General features: G+C 35.9%; 2 protein-coding genes across 3 annotated transcripts; both read right to left on the bottom strand.

The window, feature by feature from the left end:
- Positions 1-1,120: 1,120 nt before the first annotated feature.
- Positions 1,121-3,945, bottom strand: LOC122275081. The gene is made up of 3 exons (XM_043084020.1): positions 3,487-3,945; positions 2,626-2,967; positions 1,121-1,889 (listed from the first exon to the last, which is right to left on the bottom strand). Exons 1-3 carry the CDS (start codon positions 3,904-3,906, stop codon positions 1,362-1,364), a joined length of 1,290 nt encoding a protein of 429 aa, XP_042939954.1. The 5' UTR covers positions 3,907-3,945; the 3' UTR covers positions 1,121-1,361.
- Positions 3,946-7,080: 3,135 nt separating this feature from the next.
- Positions 7,081-20,249, bottom strand: LOC122275420 (splicing factor 3B subunit 3). Of its 2 annotated transcripts, none has more exons than XM_043084463.1 (15): positions 19,983-20,249; positions 19,197-19,334; positions 18,939-19,018; positions 18,716-18,799; positions 17,047-17,134; positions 16,462-16,622; positions 14,297-16,328; positions 12,934-13,244; positions 12,393-12,708; positions 12,002-12,157; positions 11,469-11,610; positions 10,648-10,724; positions 9,535-9,653; positions 8,531-8,639; positions 7,081-7,999 (listed from the first exon to the last, which is right to left on the bottom strand). In XM_043084463.1, the coding sequence occupies exons 1-15, from the start codon at positions 20,151-20,153 to the stop codon at positions 7,799-7,801; spliced, it is 4,185 nt and encodes a 1,394-aa protein (XP_042940397.1). In that variant the 5' UTR covers positions 20,154-20,249; the 3' UTR covers positions 7,081-7,798. The 2 variants fall into 2 exon arrangements, with proteins under 2 accessions (XP_042940397.1, XP_042940399.1); XM_043084465.1 differs by having other exon boundaries at positions 14,330-16,328; positions 19,983-20,248.
- Between the last annotated feature and the right edge of the window lie 1,485 nt (positions 20,250-21,734).

Raw genomic sequence — 21,734 nt, 5'->3', positions numbered from 1 at the left:
GATGTAACACAAAATTCTCATCTCATTATTATAATTTGAATCTCTCTTCTCAACAGGTACGCCATTCTCAGTAGTTAAACGACAACGAATGAAATTTCAACATGTCAACAATCCTAATGTAAATTCCATGAGCTACATGACAGGATAGTAAAATCAAATACACTGCAAAATCAAATACACTCTCTCCCGATTTTCACTACCCACACCGCCACACTGTCGCAGCCAGCTTCTATCTCCAGCTCGTCACACCCTTTACCCATTGTAGCCTGATAAATCTCTCTAGCCCGTCGCACCCTTCATCCAGTCGCCCTCCTTTAGCCGCCGCACATGGTAAATGATTTTCAGATCGTATTAAGCATCATGTACTTCTTGTGTTTCATAGCAAACCAAGGCATTTTCAAATCGTATTAAGCATCATGTGCTTCTATTGTATTCGCAGCAGAAATTGATATGCCGGGTGTGGAGCAAGGGCTCGATGAGGGGGAATGAAGGGGTGGCACGTGGGCTCAACAGGAGGGAATGAGGAGGTGGGGCTTTGGCTCGACGGGTGGGAAGGAGGGGGTGGGGCTAGAGCTCGAGGGAGGGGTTCGTGGTTCTTAAAGGAGAGAAGAGAGAGCAGAGGGAGGGAAAATGGGATTTCGATCCTATGCAGTGTGGCCACACTGTTAGTAAATAAAGTGTCTATGTGTAAACTTTTGATTGGATGTCAGTTTTTAGGGAAGAGGGGTGACCTATGGGAAGATATTTTATTATAAATTTTTTAAATTTTTACATAAAATATAATAAATAATTGTGACATATTTACCACTATTAAATGATCATTTATTATATATTTCTTTATCGTCAAATAGTGATAAATATACCATATTATATATAGTAGAATACAAATAAAATGATAACGTAATGTGTAGCATTATGTAATGTATAGCATTACTCCCCCACCAATAGATAGAGACAAATAGGAATTACCGATAGAGATAAATAGGAATTACCGAACCACATCAACAAAATGTCATACTATGCAAGCTGCTTCAAAGCGAACGTGGTGCTGCTTGGTCAGATTTCCAAGAAAACAGTAATTATAATCATATGGGAATTTGTTACCTGTGCACTCATGGTCTATAGCCAATAACTAATTTTAATGTATTGGAGAAGTCACATTAATGGGTTGTATACAAAACATTGTTTAGGAAACAATGAATAACTACCCAAATATAAATTGGATCCACATAATATATACATAAAGAGAGAAGAAGAAGAAGAAGAAAACTGAAAGGGTCAGCATGTGGTCCGAGTCAACGAAATTAAAAAGAAAACATTGTTGAAGAAGCAATTAGCACCGCTCCATCAAAATACCACGATCATTGATTGAAGGATGATCCCCAGACAAGATCATCTTCTGGATAATCCCTCTTTACTTCGGTAGGAGGAATAAAGCAATCGATGGAGAGGCCAGGGACGTTAAACGCAACATCGTCGATGGCCCACGTCTCCTCCATCCGTGTGACCGTGGGGCCCGACTTCAGGTTGTCTCCGAACCGTGTGATGATCACGCTCGAATGGCCAGCGTGGGCGATCATCACGCCCTCAACCGTCCGATAGTCCTCGATTCTCGTGGACATGGTGGTCTCCCAGTACATGGGCTGGGCCCCAGGGCTTTGGATCCTGGTCAAGTATGAGTCCTCCAAGTAAACGAGGAGCCCGCTCCTTTGGCTGAAGTAGCCGTATATAACGTGCTTTATCATCTCCGCCGTTTTGTCCCCGCGTTCCGCCAGGTCCGCCTGATCCGCTGACAGTTGCAAAGCAAAACAATCGACGCCTGAGATTCGTTTTTCTCCCAAGTGCTGGGCCGACGAAAATACGGCTGCTATCGCCAGAGGATCTAGTCCCTACAAAATGTTTAGTGGCGAGCTTTCCCCTCAGCACAGGATTATCGATTACGTAGTATTTATCAGCAAGACAATAAACATTACAGCGTCTTAATTAATGATTATTAATTACAGGGGTTGGGCCCCTCAGACCAAAAGAAAAAGAGAAAGATCTTAGCTCTGCCCCAAGTTGTAATGCTTTCGTACTGTAACCGTTCAAAACTTTTAATATAGAATTAAAAAAAATGTAAAATATCTTAAAAAGTACATAAATTAAATTCCATATGATGTATGACAGTTGAGTGAAACATACGCATGTGTTATTCAATCTCCATTTTAAAAGCTTGGATTATAGATTATCAAAACATGGCAAAGATGGAGATAATTGAACTAGAAGACTATAGGAATCGTACGAGGAGGGCATGCAAATGTAAAAACAAACAATACCCAATTTGGTCTCGGTTCCTTGGGATAAGATTTTCCGTCTTAAAAAGTAAGGTTAATTGGAAAAACAAATTTTTTATTTTTTATTTTTTATTTTTTCGTGTTTTGTTAGTTACAAATAAAGTTATCTATTAATTTACATATCAATATTAATTCTCATATTTAAATTTTAAATTAATACTATTTTTAATAAAATATACTGTTTAACCAACCTCATTAAATTAGTGCACTTGTACGTTCAACTAATTTTTTCTTTTTCTATTAGCCATAAAATAGAACATATTGAGTAGGAATTAAGAATTCGAATACTTACCTGGAGGGCTCGCCGGAGAGGACGTACACCGCCTCTGGCGGTATGAGCACCGAGCCACGGCGTGTGACGCCAGGCCACACTGCCATCGCTACCGGCTACAACCTTGTGACCGCCCACAACTAGCTCAATTAGCCACTTATCGGGGACCATCTGCCACATTACAAAGCACCCTTTTTGAGAAACTCCGTTGGCTCCGGCAGCCGAGCCGCCAGAGCCCAGCTCATCCAACATGGCCATGGTCACTTTTCCCGTGGCGAAAATGCTCTTCACCATGCCCTCTAATTTCCGACAGCCCGTCGCCGCCGTGAAGTGTTGTATGATATATTGGGCCGAGGAGGAGACCTGTTAATTAGAGATTTTAGACTCTCGTCATGCATTTTCTTCAGTCAAGTACGGCTGTGAGTAGCCGTCCTACTATTTCGCTTTTTCTTTAATCAAAGTATGAAAGTGTGCAACTTGGATACTGGGCATATGCGGCATATCATACTTTAATGCATTTAATAGGGTGTATTAGACCCACACCGTTCGCAAAGTGTTGGGTTCACTACCTTTCCAAGCCGAAAGCCCTTTAAGATTCTAAGATAGTGGGATAGGAGGCTAACGTACTGGAGGCATGCTAGTGGAAAAGGAGAAGATCCAAGGACATAGAAATTAAAACTAACCAAAAAATTTAGTCCAAACCTAAAAAGACTCAGTGCATTCCCTGATCGTATTGCTAAGAATGTGAAAGAATGCGAGCCGAAGCAGCTAGATCATTAAGACCACGATATCTCATGCCTTGGTGATTAATCCCAGAGAAAGAATATTTTAGAAAAAGAAAAAGATGGGAATATGGGAATTAAAGAGTCAAAGACGGTCTACCTCGTTGATAATGGATTGTTTGGGGTGGAGTGGGATGGGGAAAAGAGGACAACCCAGAACGCTGAGGAGGATCCTGAGGTCGGATTTCTTGTTGAAGACGAGGGAGAGGTGAGTCTTGATCCAGTTCCTCCATGTCAGACCTCGCCCTTTCTTTGAGCTGTTCGTGCTGTCTTCTTCTCCATTGATGGGCACCTCTGATAATGGTGCAAGGCGACCCATCGATCTCGGTTTTTGCTTTCTCGAGGGAAAAAAGAAATATAAGAGAGGAGAGAGAGATTGAGGGACTTGGGGAGCCTGAACAGAGGGAGGCAGTAATAATGCAGCAGTATGGAGCAGACAAAGGAAAATGAGTGGAAGACTGCTAGGAGACTCTCTGCGGCAATGCACTTTCTGCACATGCGCTTGGGCGCGTGAGTTCATTTGACATCGTCACGATTCCTGATTTTTATTTTGTGTTAGCTGTTTTTCCTCATTTCTTCAGCATAAAAGAAATAATGACAAGGAACGATTGATCGGAACTTACTTCAGAAGTTGCTTCTTTTTCCTCTTTTTCTTTTTGGCTAAACTTTAAGATGCCTTCTGGCTTCTGCAGATCATGATTTTTTTAACGTTCTATTAAGTAAAGCTACTATTAGTAAACCAGGCAAGTCACAAGATGAACAGCCTTTTGCCAACACCCATAAAGCTAATTCACATTTCACTCACTGCCTCAAATCCAAGTACTAAACTAACTTTAGATAATGGTCAGTCACATGCACCCTAGACTAGCTTTCCCACTTCTCCCAACTAGGTAGGTTCCATCAAACACCACATGCATTCAAACCTGTTGGTCACAGCCTGTCACACATATGTTTTGTATCTGAATTTCTTACTGCAAAGGCATAAAATTTGGATCATTTTAATTGAAAAATAATTATTGAGATTTTTGAAATCTATCACAAACTTATCTATTAAAACAATCATGATCCTTAATATTTTAAAGTTTTATTATGTACAAGTAAAGTTACGTATTAATCTGCATATCAATATTGATTTTTTTATATTCAAAATTTAAATTAATACTGCTTTTAATAAAAAAAAATTTAACCAATTACATTAGATTAGTATACATATTAGTGTTTAGTTATATTTGTAATTACATTTTTTTAATATTTTATTCTTAATTGGTCCCACCAGTAAGTGAGTATTTACATGCATGCCCATTGCGCGTGGGGAGTTCTTTCTCTACCACTCTACAGTCTGCATCCGCTGGGATACGATGGAGGAGCTTTTAAGTAAGGCAAACAACGTGAGGAGAAGAAAGGTGGCGGGTTCACATCCCGTCCTACTTGCAATTATGACCTCCAGGGACAACAAATTTGGAAACTAATGTTTACTGTTATTGCTTTGGTTCGAAAGATAAAGAGGTTGTTAGTGAGATTAAGAGAGACAATTTTAGATGTAAGTTATAATTAAATAAAATATTATTATTATTTTAAAATTTTAAAAATTAAATATTTTATTATATTTTATATGAGAATTTAAAAAAATTATTATAATGAAATGAATTGAGAATATTTCTGAATCCAAACGATCTCTAATTATTTGTATAAAATTTAAAGAAATAATGTTATAAATGACGCTCTTATTTTACTTTTATTTTATTATGTAAGATGTAATAAATTTATTATTATTAAATGATAAAAAATTATTTAATAAAAGATTATTTAATAATAATAAATATTTCACAATTTATATAATAAGATAAACGTAAGATGATAGTATGGCATATATAATTTTTTATTTTAAATATACAAGCCCCGTGTGATCTTTTTATAAAATAATGAATCCCATTATAGAAAACTATAATAAAATTTTACTTTTTTTTAATATAGCATATTTTTTACAAAGCATCTACACCCGAATTGCACTACTTAAACTTATACCTAGATGGGAAATTTTCTGGCAGACATTTGAAATTAAAGAACCTTTTGATTCTTGATAACCTGCTTCCGATGAAAATACAAATGTGTATAGTTGCATCTTGGTTAGAGTCACTGCAGCATAATAAATAATCTGATCAGATATATACTCGTGGCACCATTTGATTGGGCAGAGAGACGATTCTCATTAAATTATGTCCAACATTTGGGAGAGTGTCGATCAATTCAAGGCTACTCGTACAAGACCATAAAGTCGGCAATTACATTGTGTTGTGTTGGATACTGATATATTTGTTGGAGAATTATATGTTTCTAACAGTTATGCACACTAAACGACACTTACAATGACCCACCAACGGTCGTAGATAAGTCAGTTTTCGGTTGGTCAACAGTTTCTATTTTATATTTGGGTAGATGCACTTGTTGGAATCCAAGAAATTATTTTAGAGTCATACAGTGCAACAAACAGTAAAATATTCATTCCTCCCGTGTTTCTTCTAGTAAAACTCCATACATATGCATATATATTATTGAGTGATGTTAGTGTGCCGCCCAACAGTGACCGTTGGGTGTGCCCCAAGGCAAAATTTATATTTTTTTATTTTTTTATTCATATGTTTTAACACTTAAATTTTTTAAAAAAATATAAAAATATATCAATACACTAATAGCTACTACTTTAATTAATAAATAAAAGAAAATATTTTTAAAAAATTAAATACATGAGCAGTGAAAATGAGATAACAAAATAGAGGGACAAAATAATATTATTCTATTTTATTATAAAGAAACATTTGGTCTACAAAATTTTTTTAAAAATTAAGGTAACTTGATGTGAGGCATTAAATTTTAAAATTATTTTTATTATAAAATATATCTTATATTTCAATCTTTAAAGTAATTTTTATAGAATTTATGTAGAAGGCTCTGATTTTTTTATTTTTTGCCTACATACTCCACCTGTTGCCATGGTCTCAAGTGTGCTTGGGCCCGTTGGCAGATGGCCTGCGCACGTTTATGGACTTATATATAGATATATTTGAAGTTTTACGTACGCATGGTCGGGGCCCGACTTTTTACTTATTTATTTATTATTATTATTATTTTTTTAATTTCCTGAACGAGAGGTCCAAGAAGCAATTCGCTCTCTGTTTTGATCGATTCGTTCTGTTTTAATCTCTAAAATTTTAGATTTTATACTTTTTGTATTTGTTTTGGAGTTTCAAGAGCCAAATACTCTTCGTCATCCAAGTTATAGGGTTTACCGTCAAAATTCAATTACTGAATGGGTAATGAAAGGAAGATTTTATTCTATTCTCAAGTCAATATGTGAAACAGACATTCACATTACTTAAATGATAAAATTTTATATACAAAATTTTAGATGTATTTTTTAAATCTAATTATATTATATAAACATTTTATTAAACGTGCTCTACACACCGATTTAAACAGAGAAATTTTCAAAGCTCGGGAAGAGCTTTTATTAAAAGATTATATCTCCCATTGACCTACTAGTACGAATAATATGGAGTATAGTTTCTAAATTTTTGAAGAAGAGTGTATAGTTTCTATTACTGTTCTCTGTAGTGTTATACCATTACTCTTCTCGTCTTCTTTTTTAGTAGCAAGTTTGCTGGTTCCTACCTCTTTACTTATTCGAATACAAAACTGGTAATAAAGAAATTGCAAATTAATAATCAGTATCGATACAGCTCGATAACTTAAGGAAATAAAGCAGCGTTTCATTAGTCAGTATCGATACAGTTCATTGGACATTTTCCCACCTTAAAGCAGCAACAAGATCCTGTCCATTCCTATAAAGCCTTTTAACCTGCTTTCGCCATTCGCTTTTGTATAATAGCCACGCCCAGCAACGATGAAAAGCATCCAAGTAACTGAAAGGAGAAGAAACACAAATGCTAGATGCAACTTTCCAGATGCCCAAAAGAAAGCACCACTCGAGAGGCGGCCTATAGCTTTGCATCCTCTAATCCAATATACAAATCAAATTTTCCGACCGTCTCTCCATACAGAATGGATCATAAGAGATACAAGATCATACAAAAGAAGCTATTAATCAGCTGAGATGCCTATCCCATATTTCACATTATTTCCTATACAGGTGTTGTCCACAATATAGATGGACAAAAAAAAAAATATATATGTGAATTTGAGTCACTGATGATTCCGGGTATTGACTTGACATTTCGCTACCAGACAGGAAAGGAATATTTTATATATTTAACAGTGCCTAGGGTTGGAAATTCATTGCTTAGGCAAAAAGAGAACAAGTGAAGATACCACTGCGAACATTCGGTATGGAAAATGATCTGTACTTGGAAGATCCATCTCATGAGATAGACATTCGGAGAGAAGAATAGATGCATTCAATTCAAGGCATAATGAATTCGTTCAAGGAGTTGCACCACCCGAGTCACTGGGACAGGTGAAGGTAAATGTGGTTTCAAGCTTGATTTTACTGTCTCTGATGAACCAGGAGGCAACGACAATATAGCCTCTTGCTGGATGCTTGTGAGCTCCAAAAACTGAGTCAGCATGTCACCATCAAGTATTTTCGGTACCCCAACCTGTCAGTCAATAAGAAAAGGTGCGAAAAAAAACAATAACATTAAGAGAGGAAGTCTATGAACTAAAATACTCTTGGCTCAAATTTCAAATCCGTTCAAGGTAGGATTACCGTTCTAACACATGTTACAATCCCCAAGAAGAAACTGGGCCCCAAACACTGGGTACAGCATGGAAGGAACAATAATTGAAACTTGCATAAATTTGACTACTAATGATTGACCAGAACTCCTGTCCTCCCCACAGAACAAGCAAAAGTCATAGCGACGAGGAAGGGGAGGAGGAAGAGTAAAACAAGGACTCAGGGCAAAAGTATACATATTCGAAAGATTTCACATCCAGTTATTGAGAGGGGGGGAAAAAAAAGTGCAAAAACTAAGTAAAAGTGGCTAAACTTATAACTTACAACCAGACGGTTCCCATTACAAACTAACAAGAGAAAAGCACAATCATTACTTTATATATATATATAGTTAAAAGCACAATCATTACTTCCTAAAGTAACATCAAAATCAAGTTTTGATTTATCTTACCGGATTTTCACGGCTGCGGAAATCGTTATGATCATTTCCCAGAACAGGAGCAGTCAATGGATGAACCACAAGTCTAGCTTGGACAGCTTCTAAGAGCTCATGTTCTTCCCTATATGAACATGACATTTGGAATTATAATATTATGTTGAGACTTTACCAACAAACCATAAAGGTAATAAAGTGCAGTAACACAATGTCAACCACACTCTTTAGTAGTTATGGAAGAATTATGGTTACGCAAGTGCATCCTTCCTCCCTTTTACTGCTGTGCAACTAAGAAGTCCCATATCATGTATTTGCAACAGATAATGGGGATGTTGTGATATTTTGACAGCCCAGTGGCATAGAGCAAACACCCAATGGGCCTTTGCATGATAAATCTTGAGGTAGTAAACTGCTATTCCATACCAGTGCCGGCCAGTGAAACTATGTCCCTTACAATCTCTTAAGATGACATTAAGAGAGATTAGATGATTCAGCTTTTAAGACTTCCTTGTGACTATGAGGCAATGGACTCTCAAGACAGATGCGTAGGGTTTATTTGGCCCAAAGATTTTTCTGAGCGGAAATGTTTCTGTGGTTGTTATATACCAAAGAAAACAAAATCAATCAGTTGTTAATATGGCCAGACAATAGACAATAGCAACTGTGGACATGATCTGATCATACCGCACTGAAGCATGATGCTTCAAGCAACCCCAAGTTATTGTCGACCATAAATTAGGCCTGATGATGATGATTAGTACAGTCAATTTTATATTGCTAATAGTTCTATCTAAAGATCTTGCAAGCAGCTTTCGACATGTCCAGTTTTAATATTTGACCCAGATCCAGTATAGGTATGAACCGTGATATTCCTTAGTGTTTGTCTTTACTGTCTTAATATATGATTTATGTAGGTAAAAAAAAACCGGTAAAGGAATCGGCGCCTTTACCATCAATATGCTCCCAACATTCGTTACTAAAAAAGATTTGGAAACTTGATTTGTGAAAACAAAAAATACCTGGATATAGGAATAAAGATTATTATGCTTCCTAATAGTGTACTGGCAATGATGGTGTTGTGCGCCAAGTCACTACCATTCAGTACATCATCAGCTGGAAGCTTATATGAATATGATCCCTATAATAAAAACATTAGCAAACTCACAAGAGGTATAATCAAAATAGGAATGTGTAGAAAATAACGACTATAAAATTTTCTAAAAGACAGCATTAGATCCAAACTCCAGAAGGAATGAAATAGCATATTCGACATTACCAATTTACCCATTATAAAAACAGAATATACACATCTATATGGGTCAAAGTTGTTACTAATTTGATTGGAAACCTTCCCCCTCAATTATTGGTATCTTGTACCATTTGGGTGGAAAACACCTATTTGAATTGAATATATGATAAACAACACCCCCACTGCAAGAAAAAACCCAACTGTCCTCAACAATACCGTAAACTCCTACATCACGTCTTCAATTTAAAGAAGGAAAAAATTGTGCTCTAGCTTTTTTTCAGATAATGTCACATTGCTTGACAAATTTTTCTTGTGCTATTCTTTAGGGAGTCAATTTTAATCATATGCCACTGTTCCACTCTGTATCAAACTATGTTGAGTCAGAACATAGACAATTGATACTTATCCCCACTCTCAAGAAACAGCTCATGGGTCATAATATATTTTAAACTAGTTTATTACTGTGTTAATCCATAATCAACCTCTGTAATTGATGATAAAAAACCTGAGCCTGGGTGCTTGCAGGAGGGGGCTTGCCATAAAACTTAATTCAAGGAGAGTGTCTATGATTTTTTTTATAGGTCAGTGTAAATCTATGCATTATAAACTCATGAAACAAACCAAGAAATAATTTATTCATAATAATACTGTCCCATTTGACCTAACAACCTAGTCCTGCCCTCGGATATCCTTCAGAATCACACCAAAACTTCTCCAAAGATTTGACAATCTTTTGAGGCTTGTTAAACACATCTCTAAGTGTTCTGCATAGCATGAAGTCATCTAGACAGAAACCCAAAAAGGTATTAAGCAAAAAACATTAGATTGCATACAATAAAAAGCCATTGCAGCCTGCAATAACAAGAATACCACAAGAGAGTACCTTCCTGATGCTCATGGCTATCTCACCCATATAATAAGCAGCGCAGAGTGTCAAGTTACATTCTGGACTTGCATTATCTGTGACACAGCAATTGCCAAAAATTAGCATCTAGCCACAGCAGAAAATAACCAACGGGACAACTCAACCAATAACATAACAATAATGAGGCCATGAGGCCAGCACATGCTTTTGGGAAGACCATTACTCCAATAAAAACATTGGTCATATTAACATTCCACACCAGAGGAAGCAAATACTCCTGGCCAGACTGCAGGCTTTATGTGATATGAATTAGGTGTGGTAAGCTTTCCTCACAAGCTGAGTAGAGAATTACAAACAATATCTTGAAATAAACAAGAGGCTTTTTGACGATTATGAGCTCTCCTTGGAAGAGTTTAGGAGTTTTTTCTGGAAGACTTTGTTTTTGTGGGCCATTGCTTTAGATTTGAATGGCCTTAGCTTCCATGATTTCCTTGTAACTGTTTCTAGCTCTTAAATAGGTGTATTCACATGTACTTCCAGTGTACCTAGGCTATGCCTATCTTCAATGAAATAACTTACCAAAAAAAAAATTCAGGATAAGGTCCCGTAGGCTGTAATTAGGTACCTCTCTCTTGTATACTACCTGTGTACTTGGGTTTTGCCTAATTAATTATGAGGATCAATAAATTTTCTTACTTGACAAGGGAAAAAAAAAAAATTACGACTTGAAAGTGCCATACACGCGATCACTGCTTGTTCCCATTTTTCAAACACATGGAATGCATGGGGAGACAACCTAAAGCTGTACATTTAAAAGCATGGCTCAGTCTAAAACTTACTTTCTAAGTGATCTGAACATGACAGAACAGCAATACTCCCCTTCCGATCTGAAACAACAGCTGTGTCAACATCCATAAGAATACAATCAGCAACTAACCTCTGTGATGGGTCACAGTACAGTTGCTCCAGTTTTTTGGAATCCTGACATGTAAGAAAGCAAAGCAGGCAGAGTCAGGGCCAATAACAGAAACGGTAGGCCATATGCTGTAAGTTCAAGAATACAGATTTTATTTTTATAAGTAATAAGAAGGTTTTATTGACAAGTAGACATAGCCCAAGTACACAGGAAGTATACAGGAGAGAACACCTAATACAAGCTAGCAACTAGAATGGGCTGCAAGCAATCATGAAGACTTTCTCCATTCAATACAGATTAAAAGTTTATTTTACTAAAACTATGGGAAAGGAGGCAAATAAAGGGAAAGTTTTTACAAAAACACGTTTACAGATGATTTCATCCTTGTTTTGAAAAAAGGCCTAACCAGTCTCAAACAAAAAATTATAGATAAAAATAACTGCCTTTACCACTTACCTCATGGTAAGAAAAGAAAAGAACCCCATCACGGCAATCACCAACAGAAATTCTAGTAAAATATGAAGTCAAAGTTGTTATCATAAAGCGTGTCCTTCCTCCAGTAAACCTTTTCATCCTCTGAGGATTGTCACTCGGAAAACCACATACATAAAACTGAAGAAAGCAACATCTCAGTCAGCAAATGGATTTTTTTATAGGTAAACCAAACATCATAAAAAAGCATTCGGACAAAACAAATCAGCAAATGAAAAATACATAGACCTCATTGATTCTAGCATCATAAAAGCATAACTTCAGATCTTTTGCCAACCAAACTGAATGAAAGAAAGAAAGGAAAAAATATATATAATAACAGACAAAGAAACAAGAAAAGAATTTCACAACTTACACTATTACCAGCAGATGCCAAGAAGTAACGATTAAGATAAGAACATATTGCAAGGACCATTCCAGGCCAGGTAGTTGAATAAGCTAATCGCAATTGCCATGCCTCAGTCTCTTCAAGTTTGACTCCATCACAGCTAGTATCATCTGGGCTGCTGCAGAGACTACTGCTTGATAGCTGTTCAGTGGCATATCCAACAATTTCTCGAAATGGTGAAGTTCGTTGAGAAGCGGATCCTGCCTTTGAGCAGAAAGTTATGGAACCAGTATCTGAATTTTGCACATGTTCAAGGCAGAGGACAATAAGACGGCCTTTGGTACTGTGAAAGAAATTCAGTCAAAACATGAGTATGGAACTTATATGATGTGATGTCTTATCATAAATTTCCATTATCATAAATTTCCAACCAACCTAGACATATTGGCAGAAAGCCCACCAGGATTTTTACAGAGAAAACTTCAGCAGTTAAATAATAAAAGAAACAGAAACCTCAATCAATTAAGATTGTGACCAACTGGAGCAATGAAAGAATGGAACAAATTACCTCTCAGCTTCACCGCTGGGCATTATGGCTGGACCAGAAGATAGACTAGTCCCAACGACCAGGACCTGTTCACTTCCAACCCTCACTAACTCCATGGATTTTGCTGTTTCTCCAAGTTCAAGTTTAAAAGATGATAGGACCGCCCCACTAAGGGGATCCACACAACAAATGTCGGATGAACATGTATCATTGCTCAATTCAGTTCTCATTACAAGCAATAGCCTGCTTTCACTATGATATAGGACCTTCCGTGGAGTGCCTCCGATATGAAATTTCTGCACATTAAGCCTCTTACTGTGCACCATCTCAACCTAGAGAGTCATGTATCAAGATCATAAATGTAAGCATCTTCCGTGGAGACTAGGAGTGAACAAAATATCCCAAAAAAAACATCGATTAACACTTAGTTGACGTGTATTCAAATCAGGGGAGGATTAGAAGGAAGTACAAATGAAAGAAACAAAAAGAAGTAACATGGCCCATCACATTAGTTTGTTCTTTCTTTTTTCTTTTTTTTTTTTTGCTTCACATATTAAAACCAAGAGCAACTTTCCATTATTTGTAAAATCAATGGGACAATCAACCAATATCAACTTTCGGAATTGGAATGATTTAGGTTCTACCATATTTAAGAACATGCATCTCAACAAAGTCAAATAGTTTTTGTTTTTCCCTTTTAGTGGGGAGGGGGGTGGGACAAACTTATGAGAGAGAGAGAGAGAGAGAGAGAGAGAGAGAGAGAGAGAGTGAGGTTTAAGAGCATAATTAAAATGGAGCTCTGACACTCCAGATTTTATCCAAGAATTCATTCCAACATTAACTAGCCTTTCTTTAAGTTGCATTATTCCACTAACTCGCCCCACATATTGAGTTGTAGAGTAATCCAATGAAATCAGACATATATCCCTTCTTTTCTTTCTTATATCATTTTTCAACTTTTTCAAAATAGATTCGTACATAGAACCTATTGAGGCAGTCATTGGCATTACTCACTTCATCTCTTAGCACAAAACACCATTCAAAGTTCAAATTTAAATCATGTGGCCCCATGAAACCCAACAATAAAAAATATCATTTTTTTAATGCATAAGTAAAACTAATTGCCATTATCAGTTTCATAGTAGAAGACACTTTTTTACCATCATGGATAGTCATTCCCCGAAACCCAGAGTCTAAAAGAAAAGCCTCAATAAAAGTAATCCTTTGACAAGTCTAAAAACGAGAGAGGATATAAACCAGACTAAAAGTACTAAACAAAGAAACAGAATTATTCCAATAAATTTCATACGTTACTTGTTAATATTTTCCTGATATACTTGGCATAAATGAAAACATAGTTTTTGATAATCTAAAAAAGAATAACCTTATGAAAGTCTGATAACTGAGGAGTTCTCACCAAATGTAGACTGTTCTCGGCAACAAATAGGATTCCTTTAGGACATTCAACAGAACATACAGGGGTAACATGTGTTGAAGGTTGAAATGAGATTGATGTATAAGAGAGGCCATGCCTTGCAGTATGCAATAACCAAGGTCTGTCACTGAGAGCAATTAAATCAGCATCAAGTGAATCACTCAGGGGAACCAGGAATACAGGAGTAATGCCAATGCGACGAATGGCAATCAACTGAAGATTGACAGGATAGTCATTTGTCTTCTCAAAAAGGTTAGCTTCACCCAGCTGTGGGCTAAAAGAAGTTGGTACTATTTTACTTGGTAAAGCAGCATCTGTATTTACTAAAGAGTCGCTGATAGGTTGGTATATAGGTAATTCTGATAAGGACATTTTGGAGGCATCAGGCCACTTGAACCGAAGCAGCATTCCATTCCTCAAACCAGACACTATATAAAGCCTATCGACCAATACAAGCCTTACATCTTGAGGAATGCAGCCACTTATAGCAGTTCCCATGGTATTTGATAATGAAATCATCCCTGAAGCAAGCACTCTTAGGCCTTGATCTGGTAAAAAGGACAAAATTTCCAGTGAAGGCCTGTGTGTCCCAACGGCAAAAGTTCTACTGATGTCAACTCCAACTGGAAAAGCATCCACACGGCTCTTATTAACCCAATTGACAGAAGAACTTGATTGTTTTTTCTCAAAATGCTTTTGAGGTATGGAAATGCATGATAACTCATTTTGCAATCTCAGATGTTGCATTTCATATATTTCATAATGGTAAGCTGATAGCAACCTGATCCCAAGTATGCATAAAAAACATGGATTAGAGGTGGAAACGACTATCATGTTATGCCCAACCGCCCCCAAGCTAATACTTAAATTGTCTGGGAACCAAGACGTGCAAACTGGAGAGGACAAAGGAACACCCTCAGAATGAGCAACCTTGGTGGGTAAACAAAGCCTAACAGCATTTTGGTGAATCTGGACAAGCAAACCATCGCTTACAAGGCCACATGCCAAAGTACAGACATTGGGCTGGAAACCAACCGAATCAGTCACATCAGTAAAACTTAAGCCAACAGATAGAACTCGGGTCTCTTCAACAAATGATAGCACAAGAAAGGAATGATAAGAATCAGTAACGTTCATTCGAACTGTCCACGTACCAGTTATACCTTGATAAATAGGAGCAGTCTTCAACAGTTTTTCTACGCTGATACCACTACGAATAATCCTTAATGACCCTTCTGGCGCAACTCCACAGCTGGCAAACATTTGATCACGTTTCTCTTCATGGCATTCCACAACTGACATATCCAATATTGGTGCAATGTTTTGTATAGGACTTGTGTATTGCAGTCCTCCATTCTCCAGGGCGAGGACCATCCCATCCCCCATCTCCACAAGTGCAGCCAGGTATCCACCTTGAACCCACAAAAGTGCCTTGCACGCAAGACCTTTATAAAGACATTCTGATAGATTAACTCTAGGGCCATCAGAATCAAAAAAAAATTCAATCATGAAAAATTCTCCCGTGTCTACACAGAAAATCAATCTTGGGATTTTATGATTTTCTGGTTCCCAACTCCAGGAGCAAACGTGTTTGTTAGCTGAACTCACATTGCCATTGTCACCATCTATACACATAGGATCACAGTCCTTCAGCTCTAGCAAAGATGCCGCAACATTGAATAAACCTTCATCGTCAACATCATGTACTCTACATGATTCTTCGGCCAAATTAGGCTCATACACTGAATTAGGTAAAAAATTTAAGCTCGTTCGATAAACACAACAGGGATTCTGAGCATCTCTAAGATCCATTAAGAGAGCATCACCAACCCTGAACAGAAAGGCAAATCCATAACTGTATGGAACTTCAACAATATTATGCGCCAGAGGTCCAGCTTCACGATAATGAGAGACAACAAATACAGCACATTCTCTCATATTCCATCCCAATAACAGCAGTTCATTCATGACTTCTCCCCGCCTGCAGTCCAAATGTTTTTAGTTTGATTTATAACTTTCCTCAGTATGGGAATAGATTACAACTCTCCTCATACAGTCACATAAACAATGAGAAACACGACTATATCCCCTTATAACACATACTCAATTCATACCTATTTAAAAGAATGGCAAGCACAGGATTATGCTCCTTACTCGGTTGACTAGGATCTTGTGAAATAAAGCACATGCTCCATATGGTACCACTTATAGAATTTTTCTGGATGCTTCTGCCAATACTTCCATCTACTTCATGTTCAGGAGGGTAAATTATTCTCTGAATTTGTGGGACAACAAAAAATTTAACCACATGAAATTTCAGTTATCCACATGAAATGCTCATTTCATCAGAATAAATGACAAATTTAATACAATGCTCCCTCCATTCCAAAATATATTAAACATATCCCTAGTGGATACCCCCAAGTAACTTTTATAATGTCAATGACTATTTTTTATAATTTCTACGGTACATGTTGGCCACCACATCTATTACATAAAATATGAAAAACCTTTACACTTCCCATTGAAAAATTATAGTGATCACAGAAAACTTCATAATATTAAGCTGGTGGGGAAAAATTAAATACTAGTTCCAGAAACTCTCTTTTCAGAATGCACAAGAAGGTAGTTTCATTTACAGTTTTCTTTTATAAGAATGACAAATCACTTCATAACATGTGAATTAGAATATTTTTAACCTCATCAATGATATCACTCCCGTTCGACATCGAAATGGAAAACAGAGCCAAGCGATCTTCATAAGCACTAGCAGCAATGAAACAGCCACTGTAAAGAAAAAAAAAAATATCATAGAAATTAGAGCTTAGGCAAATCCTTAAGTGTATGGAACCTTTTCCTTTTCTTCCAAAACTCAAGGGACAAGACAGGAAAATGCAAAAATATGAAAAAGGATGTTTGAGCCCTCCTTCCAAACAAGATTTAGTATCTACATGATATCAGTTAAATTAATGTTCAAAAGAATAAGTACGTGCATATTCTAATCCTATATAAAATAAGATGCATTTTTTTCTCCTTTCTTTCTTCCCTTTTAGACAATAGTGATGTAAGCAACTTTAAGCTTGCTATTCATATAGCCCAATTAGCATTTTTGCAAGCTCAAAGAATCATCCTTGTGTACTTTCATCATATTGCTTAATCAAAATAATAGTTCTATCTTTATGTACAGACCTATGCCTAGCTTCATAGAGATTTCCCATAAAATATAAGTAACGCCAGAAAAATTCTGGCATGATATATGGTGTGGAGATAGCACTCTCAAGGACTCATTCCCTATAGTGTTCAGGATTGCATGGGAAAAAGAAGCATCAATGGCGGACCTTATGGAGATGTATGGTGACTTGGTCCAATGAAATGTGACTTTTACTAGGGCGGCCCAAGATTCGGAAGTTAGTAGCTTTGCTGATTTTTTCATACTCTTGTACTCCTAGACCGAGTACTCAAGGAACTGACACTTTGTGGTGGGTACCTGCTAGAAAAGGAAGATTTTCAGTTCATTCTTTCTATAAGTCCCTCACACAACTGCAGAACAATCACTTTCCATGGAGAAGGATTTGGAGAAATAAGGCTCCTTCTATGGCGGCATTTTTTGCTTGGACAGCTTCTCTAGGAAAGATTCTGATGGTGGATAATTTACGGAAATGCAGGGTGAATATAGTGGACTGGTGCCGCATGTACAAAAAAAGCGGTGAGACTGTGGATCATCTTCTACTCCATTGCGAGGTTGCTAGAACATTATGGGAAGATGTTTTCATACTGTTATAGCTAGCCTAGGTTATGCTTGCCACAGTGGTTGAGCTTTAGGCCAATTGGACAAACTTAGGTGGTATTCCACAAATCACAACTATGGAAGATGGTTCCTACCTGTATTTTGTGGAACTTATGGCAAGAGTATAATGACATGACGTTCGAGGACAAGGAGCACTCTCTAGAGGAGATTAGATTACTTTTTGTTAGAACTTTATTTTTATGGGCCAAAGCTGTTGACTTCAACGACTTTGATTTTCTTGTTTCCATTTCTTCATCCTAGATGGATGTTACCTCTTGTATACCTTCTTGTGTACTTGGGCTATGCCTATTCTTATTAATACAATTGTTTACTTATCAAAGATAATAATTGGACTACCCTAAGAGCATCAAAGTCTGAATCAGGACTACAGTCGATTCAATAAATGGGGCAAAAAATTAAATTTTAATTCAGATTTTACGACAAAATTAAGTTTACACAGCACATTGGCTTGAGTAATGCAGGTTGATCATAAAAAATAATCAAAATAAAATAAGTTTTTTATAATTTTGAATTTGGAAAAAAAATCATTTCCTACTTGTCTAACTACAAAAGTGGCTTACCTGGTATTAACAGCCAGCATTCTTCCAAGCTGATGCCTTGAGTTTCCAGGATTGGAAAGTTGAACATGCGTTAGTGGGAAAAACCTATGTCAACACCAGTATACAGTAACAAAACTTAGAAAGAAGTGACCTGGCCGAAAAACTCAAACCATGAAATTACAAAGCCCTTTCTTTCTTTCACTATAAAAGAATTAACTTGGGAAGAAAATATTAAAAAAAAAACCTGTGCATCTCATTGCAGAATGTGAGAAATGAGAGCTTCCCTGAATCAGAAATAACAACCAATAGGTCTTTACCTATCATCTACAAAAGAGAAGAATAAAAAAAAGTATTATTGCCATAAAGAAGTCCTTTAATCACATAAACTTATATGCATTCATATTTTACTAATCTCCTCATAAAAGAAAATGTTCTTAGAATATGTATTTCAACAATAGGAGATAAACTAACTTTTCATGATCGGTCAAATAAACTAACTGACCTGTGGGTTTCGTACATGGAACTTCTTCTCATTCCAGGGTAGGATGGCAATATCTTTAATTGTGCCAAATACAGGCTGCTCACATACAGATTGTACAATTCCATCTTCACCAATTATTACCAACTCTATTGATGTCTCCTGAACAAATGCCACCAATAAATCAGAGGTGGATTAAGCTAGCAAGGTGTAACTAAAAAGTGGGGCCCAATACCAGCTATCATGTCATAAAACAAAGATGGATTGAGGAAAAAAAGATCATGCCATATCTGAGCGTACTCTCGTTTATCACTGAGAAGATTGAGTAACCTATTTGTCAGGTGACACTACACGAAGGTAAACCATAAGGACTTTTATTACCACAATTATTTGGAAATCCCAAGTGAAAATATCAACTGAAGAAACACATCTTTTATATTCAGTCCCAAAAAAATCATTTCTATTGAAAAGGAATATGTCATTGGTGAGATGTGTCAGATCATAACCTACCCAGTTTTGTTTTGTACATTCCTGTATATTAGTGAGAAATGATATAGGATGTACATCCCTCGTATTGGTGTGATAAAACGTTGTGTTTATCACTGCTTATTCTACTCTACAACGCGGTTTGAAGAGCACATGGTTCCTACAACATTTTGCATATATAGTGAAATAAACGTAATGCGTATAAGAAAAAATTATTAATTAAAACCCAAATGAGCAATAGCCAATGTCTAACTGCAAGCAATTTGTTTCAAAACATCCGAGAAGGTTCACAAAATTTCAAAAAGGAAAAAATAAAGAACTGACCTTGCCGAAAACAACGTCGAGGTAGGTTGGGGAGCGGATATGACCGTAGAGGACTTGGAGGACAACACTTCCTTTCAGGACGCACTTTGCGAGGTAGTGAGTGCTGCTACTAGATGCGGGTGAAGAGGACCGGGACTTGGCGGAGGAACACTCTTCCTCTGAAACAGCCATGGACGATTAGTTTGAACAATGAGAGTGCTAGGTTTTCTGTTTGTTTCTGAGAGAAGACATTAAATTCTAGGGCTGTTCGAAGCTCTACAATACAAGAAATGCGTCCAGGTGGCCATACCGACGTCACAGCTACGCAGGTTGACATGTTAACAAATCATCTTAATTTCACTTAAAAGTTTCTCTCTTTCTTAATAATAAGAGAAAGAATATTTATAATGGTAAATTATGTAATTACTGTATAATTATTTAAAATAAATAAATAAAACATAAAATTTATATAAAAAAATAATAATAATAATAATTTTTTAATAATAAATTCTATACTTTTTTTTCAAAGCGGTAAATAATTCTTAGGAAGTGTAGATTGGATCTAAAAGTAAAATTATAAAATGATGAAATTTGATATCTTAATTCAAATTTATTTTAAAGTAAGATTTTAACCCATTTAAAATTTATGAAATTATTTTTTATTTTGAACGAGACATTTTAAAAAAAATAATAACTTACTAATACAAAAAAAGATTTAAGTAAATTAAACAGATAAAAAGAAATCATATTGTTAATACGATCACATATTCTTCAAAATCTTATAAATATAATCTTTAATATCTATATATATACACACTCTAAGAGATACTAAGGTGCCATTTTGATATTGCGTTGAGTTTAGATAAAAGTTAAAAGTTAATAAAATATTATTTTTAATATTATTATTAGTTTAAAAATTGAAAATTTAAATTATTTATTATATTTTGTGTAAAACAAATTTTTTTAAAAAAAGAGATGAGATAAAATATTTTCATTGTCCAAATGGTACCTAACCAAAAAAAAAATTGAAATTGGTTTGTTAAGAGATTTTTTATAAAGTTATAAATAATTGATCTTGCTAAATTAAGTAGTTTTTTAACAGACTTAAATTCATTTAAAAGATAAATAAATTGTTTACAAATATGCTTGAATTTGACTCGTGGCCAAACAAAAATTAAAGAGCAAAATTCATCCATCTACCATTCACTATAAAGGCAACTAATTTACACACTTGAGCCCCATTACTTTAACAAATTTTATGTTTTTAATGAATCTCACAATTTTACACTAAAAGCATTAGATCTATAAAAAGATTTACAAAAGATTATTTACGAATATATCTTTTTATTGTAAAAACGAGAGGCACAAGATGTCAAAATATAGGACCCGCCATCTCCACCTCCACCGCTCAGCGTTTTAAATATTGCGTAATTATATAAAATTTAAATTAAAAACTGTAACAATTTAGATAAATTAGCACTATCAGATTGATTGTAAACTAAAAATATTATATAGTCTACGAATGCTATCATTTAAACAATTATTGCCGAGGCATTAATACGGCGCACTGAAATTTGCTTATTTGAACATAGCAGAAACTTGATAAAGATGCTCCTACTGTAATTTGTAACAACCTCCTGCGATGGTTACGGTATATCCTATTTAACTAAGGAAAATGCTAACTTATTACATGATTTTGCTCCCTTATTTTGTCTGTTCATGTCTATATATATATATATATATATATATTATTTATTACTTAATCGTTAAAGA

This window comes from Carya illinoinensis, chromosome 9, assembly GCF_018687715.1.
Source record: "Carya illinoinensis cultivar Pawnee chromosome 9, C.illinoinensisPawnee_v1, whole genome shotgun sequence".
Taxonomy (NCBI): domain Eukaryota; kingdom Viridiplantae; phylum Streptophyta; class Magnoliopsida; order Fagales; family Juglandaceae; genus Carya; species Carya illinoinensis.
The sequence above is the reverse complement of the archived record's forward strand: the minus strand, read 5'-3'. Positions and strand labels throughout refer to the sequence as shown.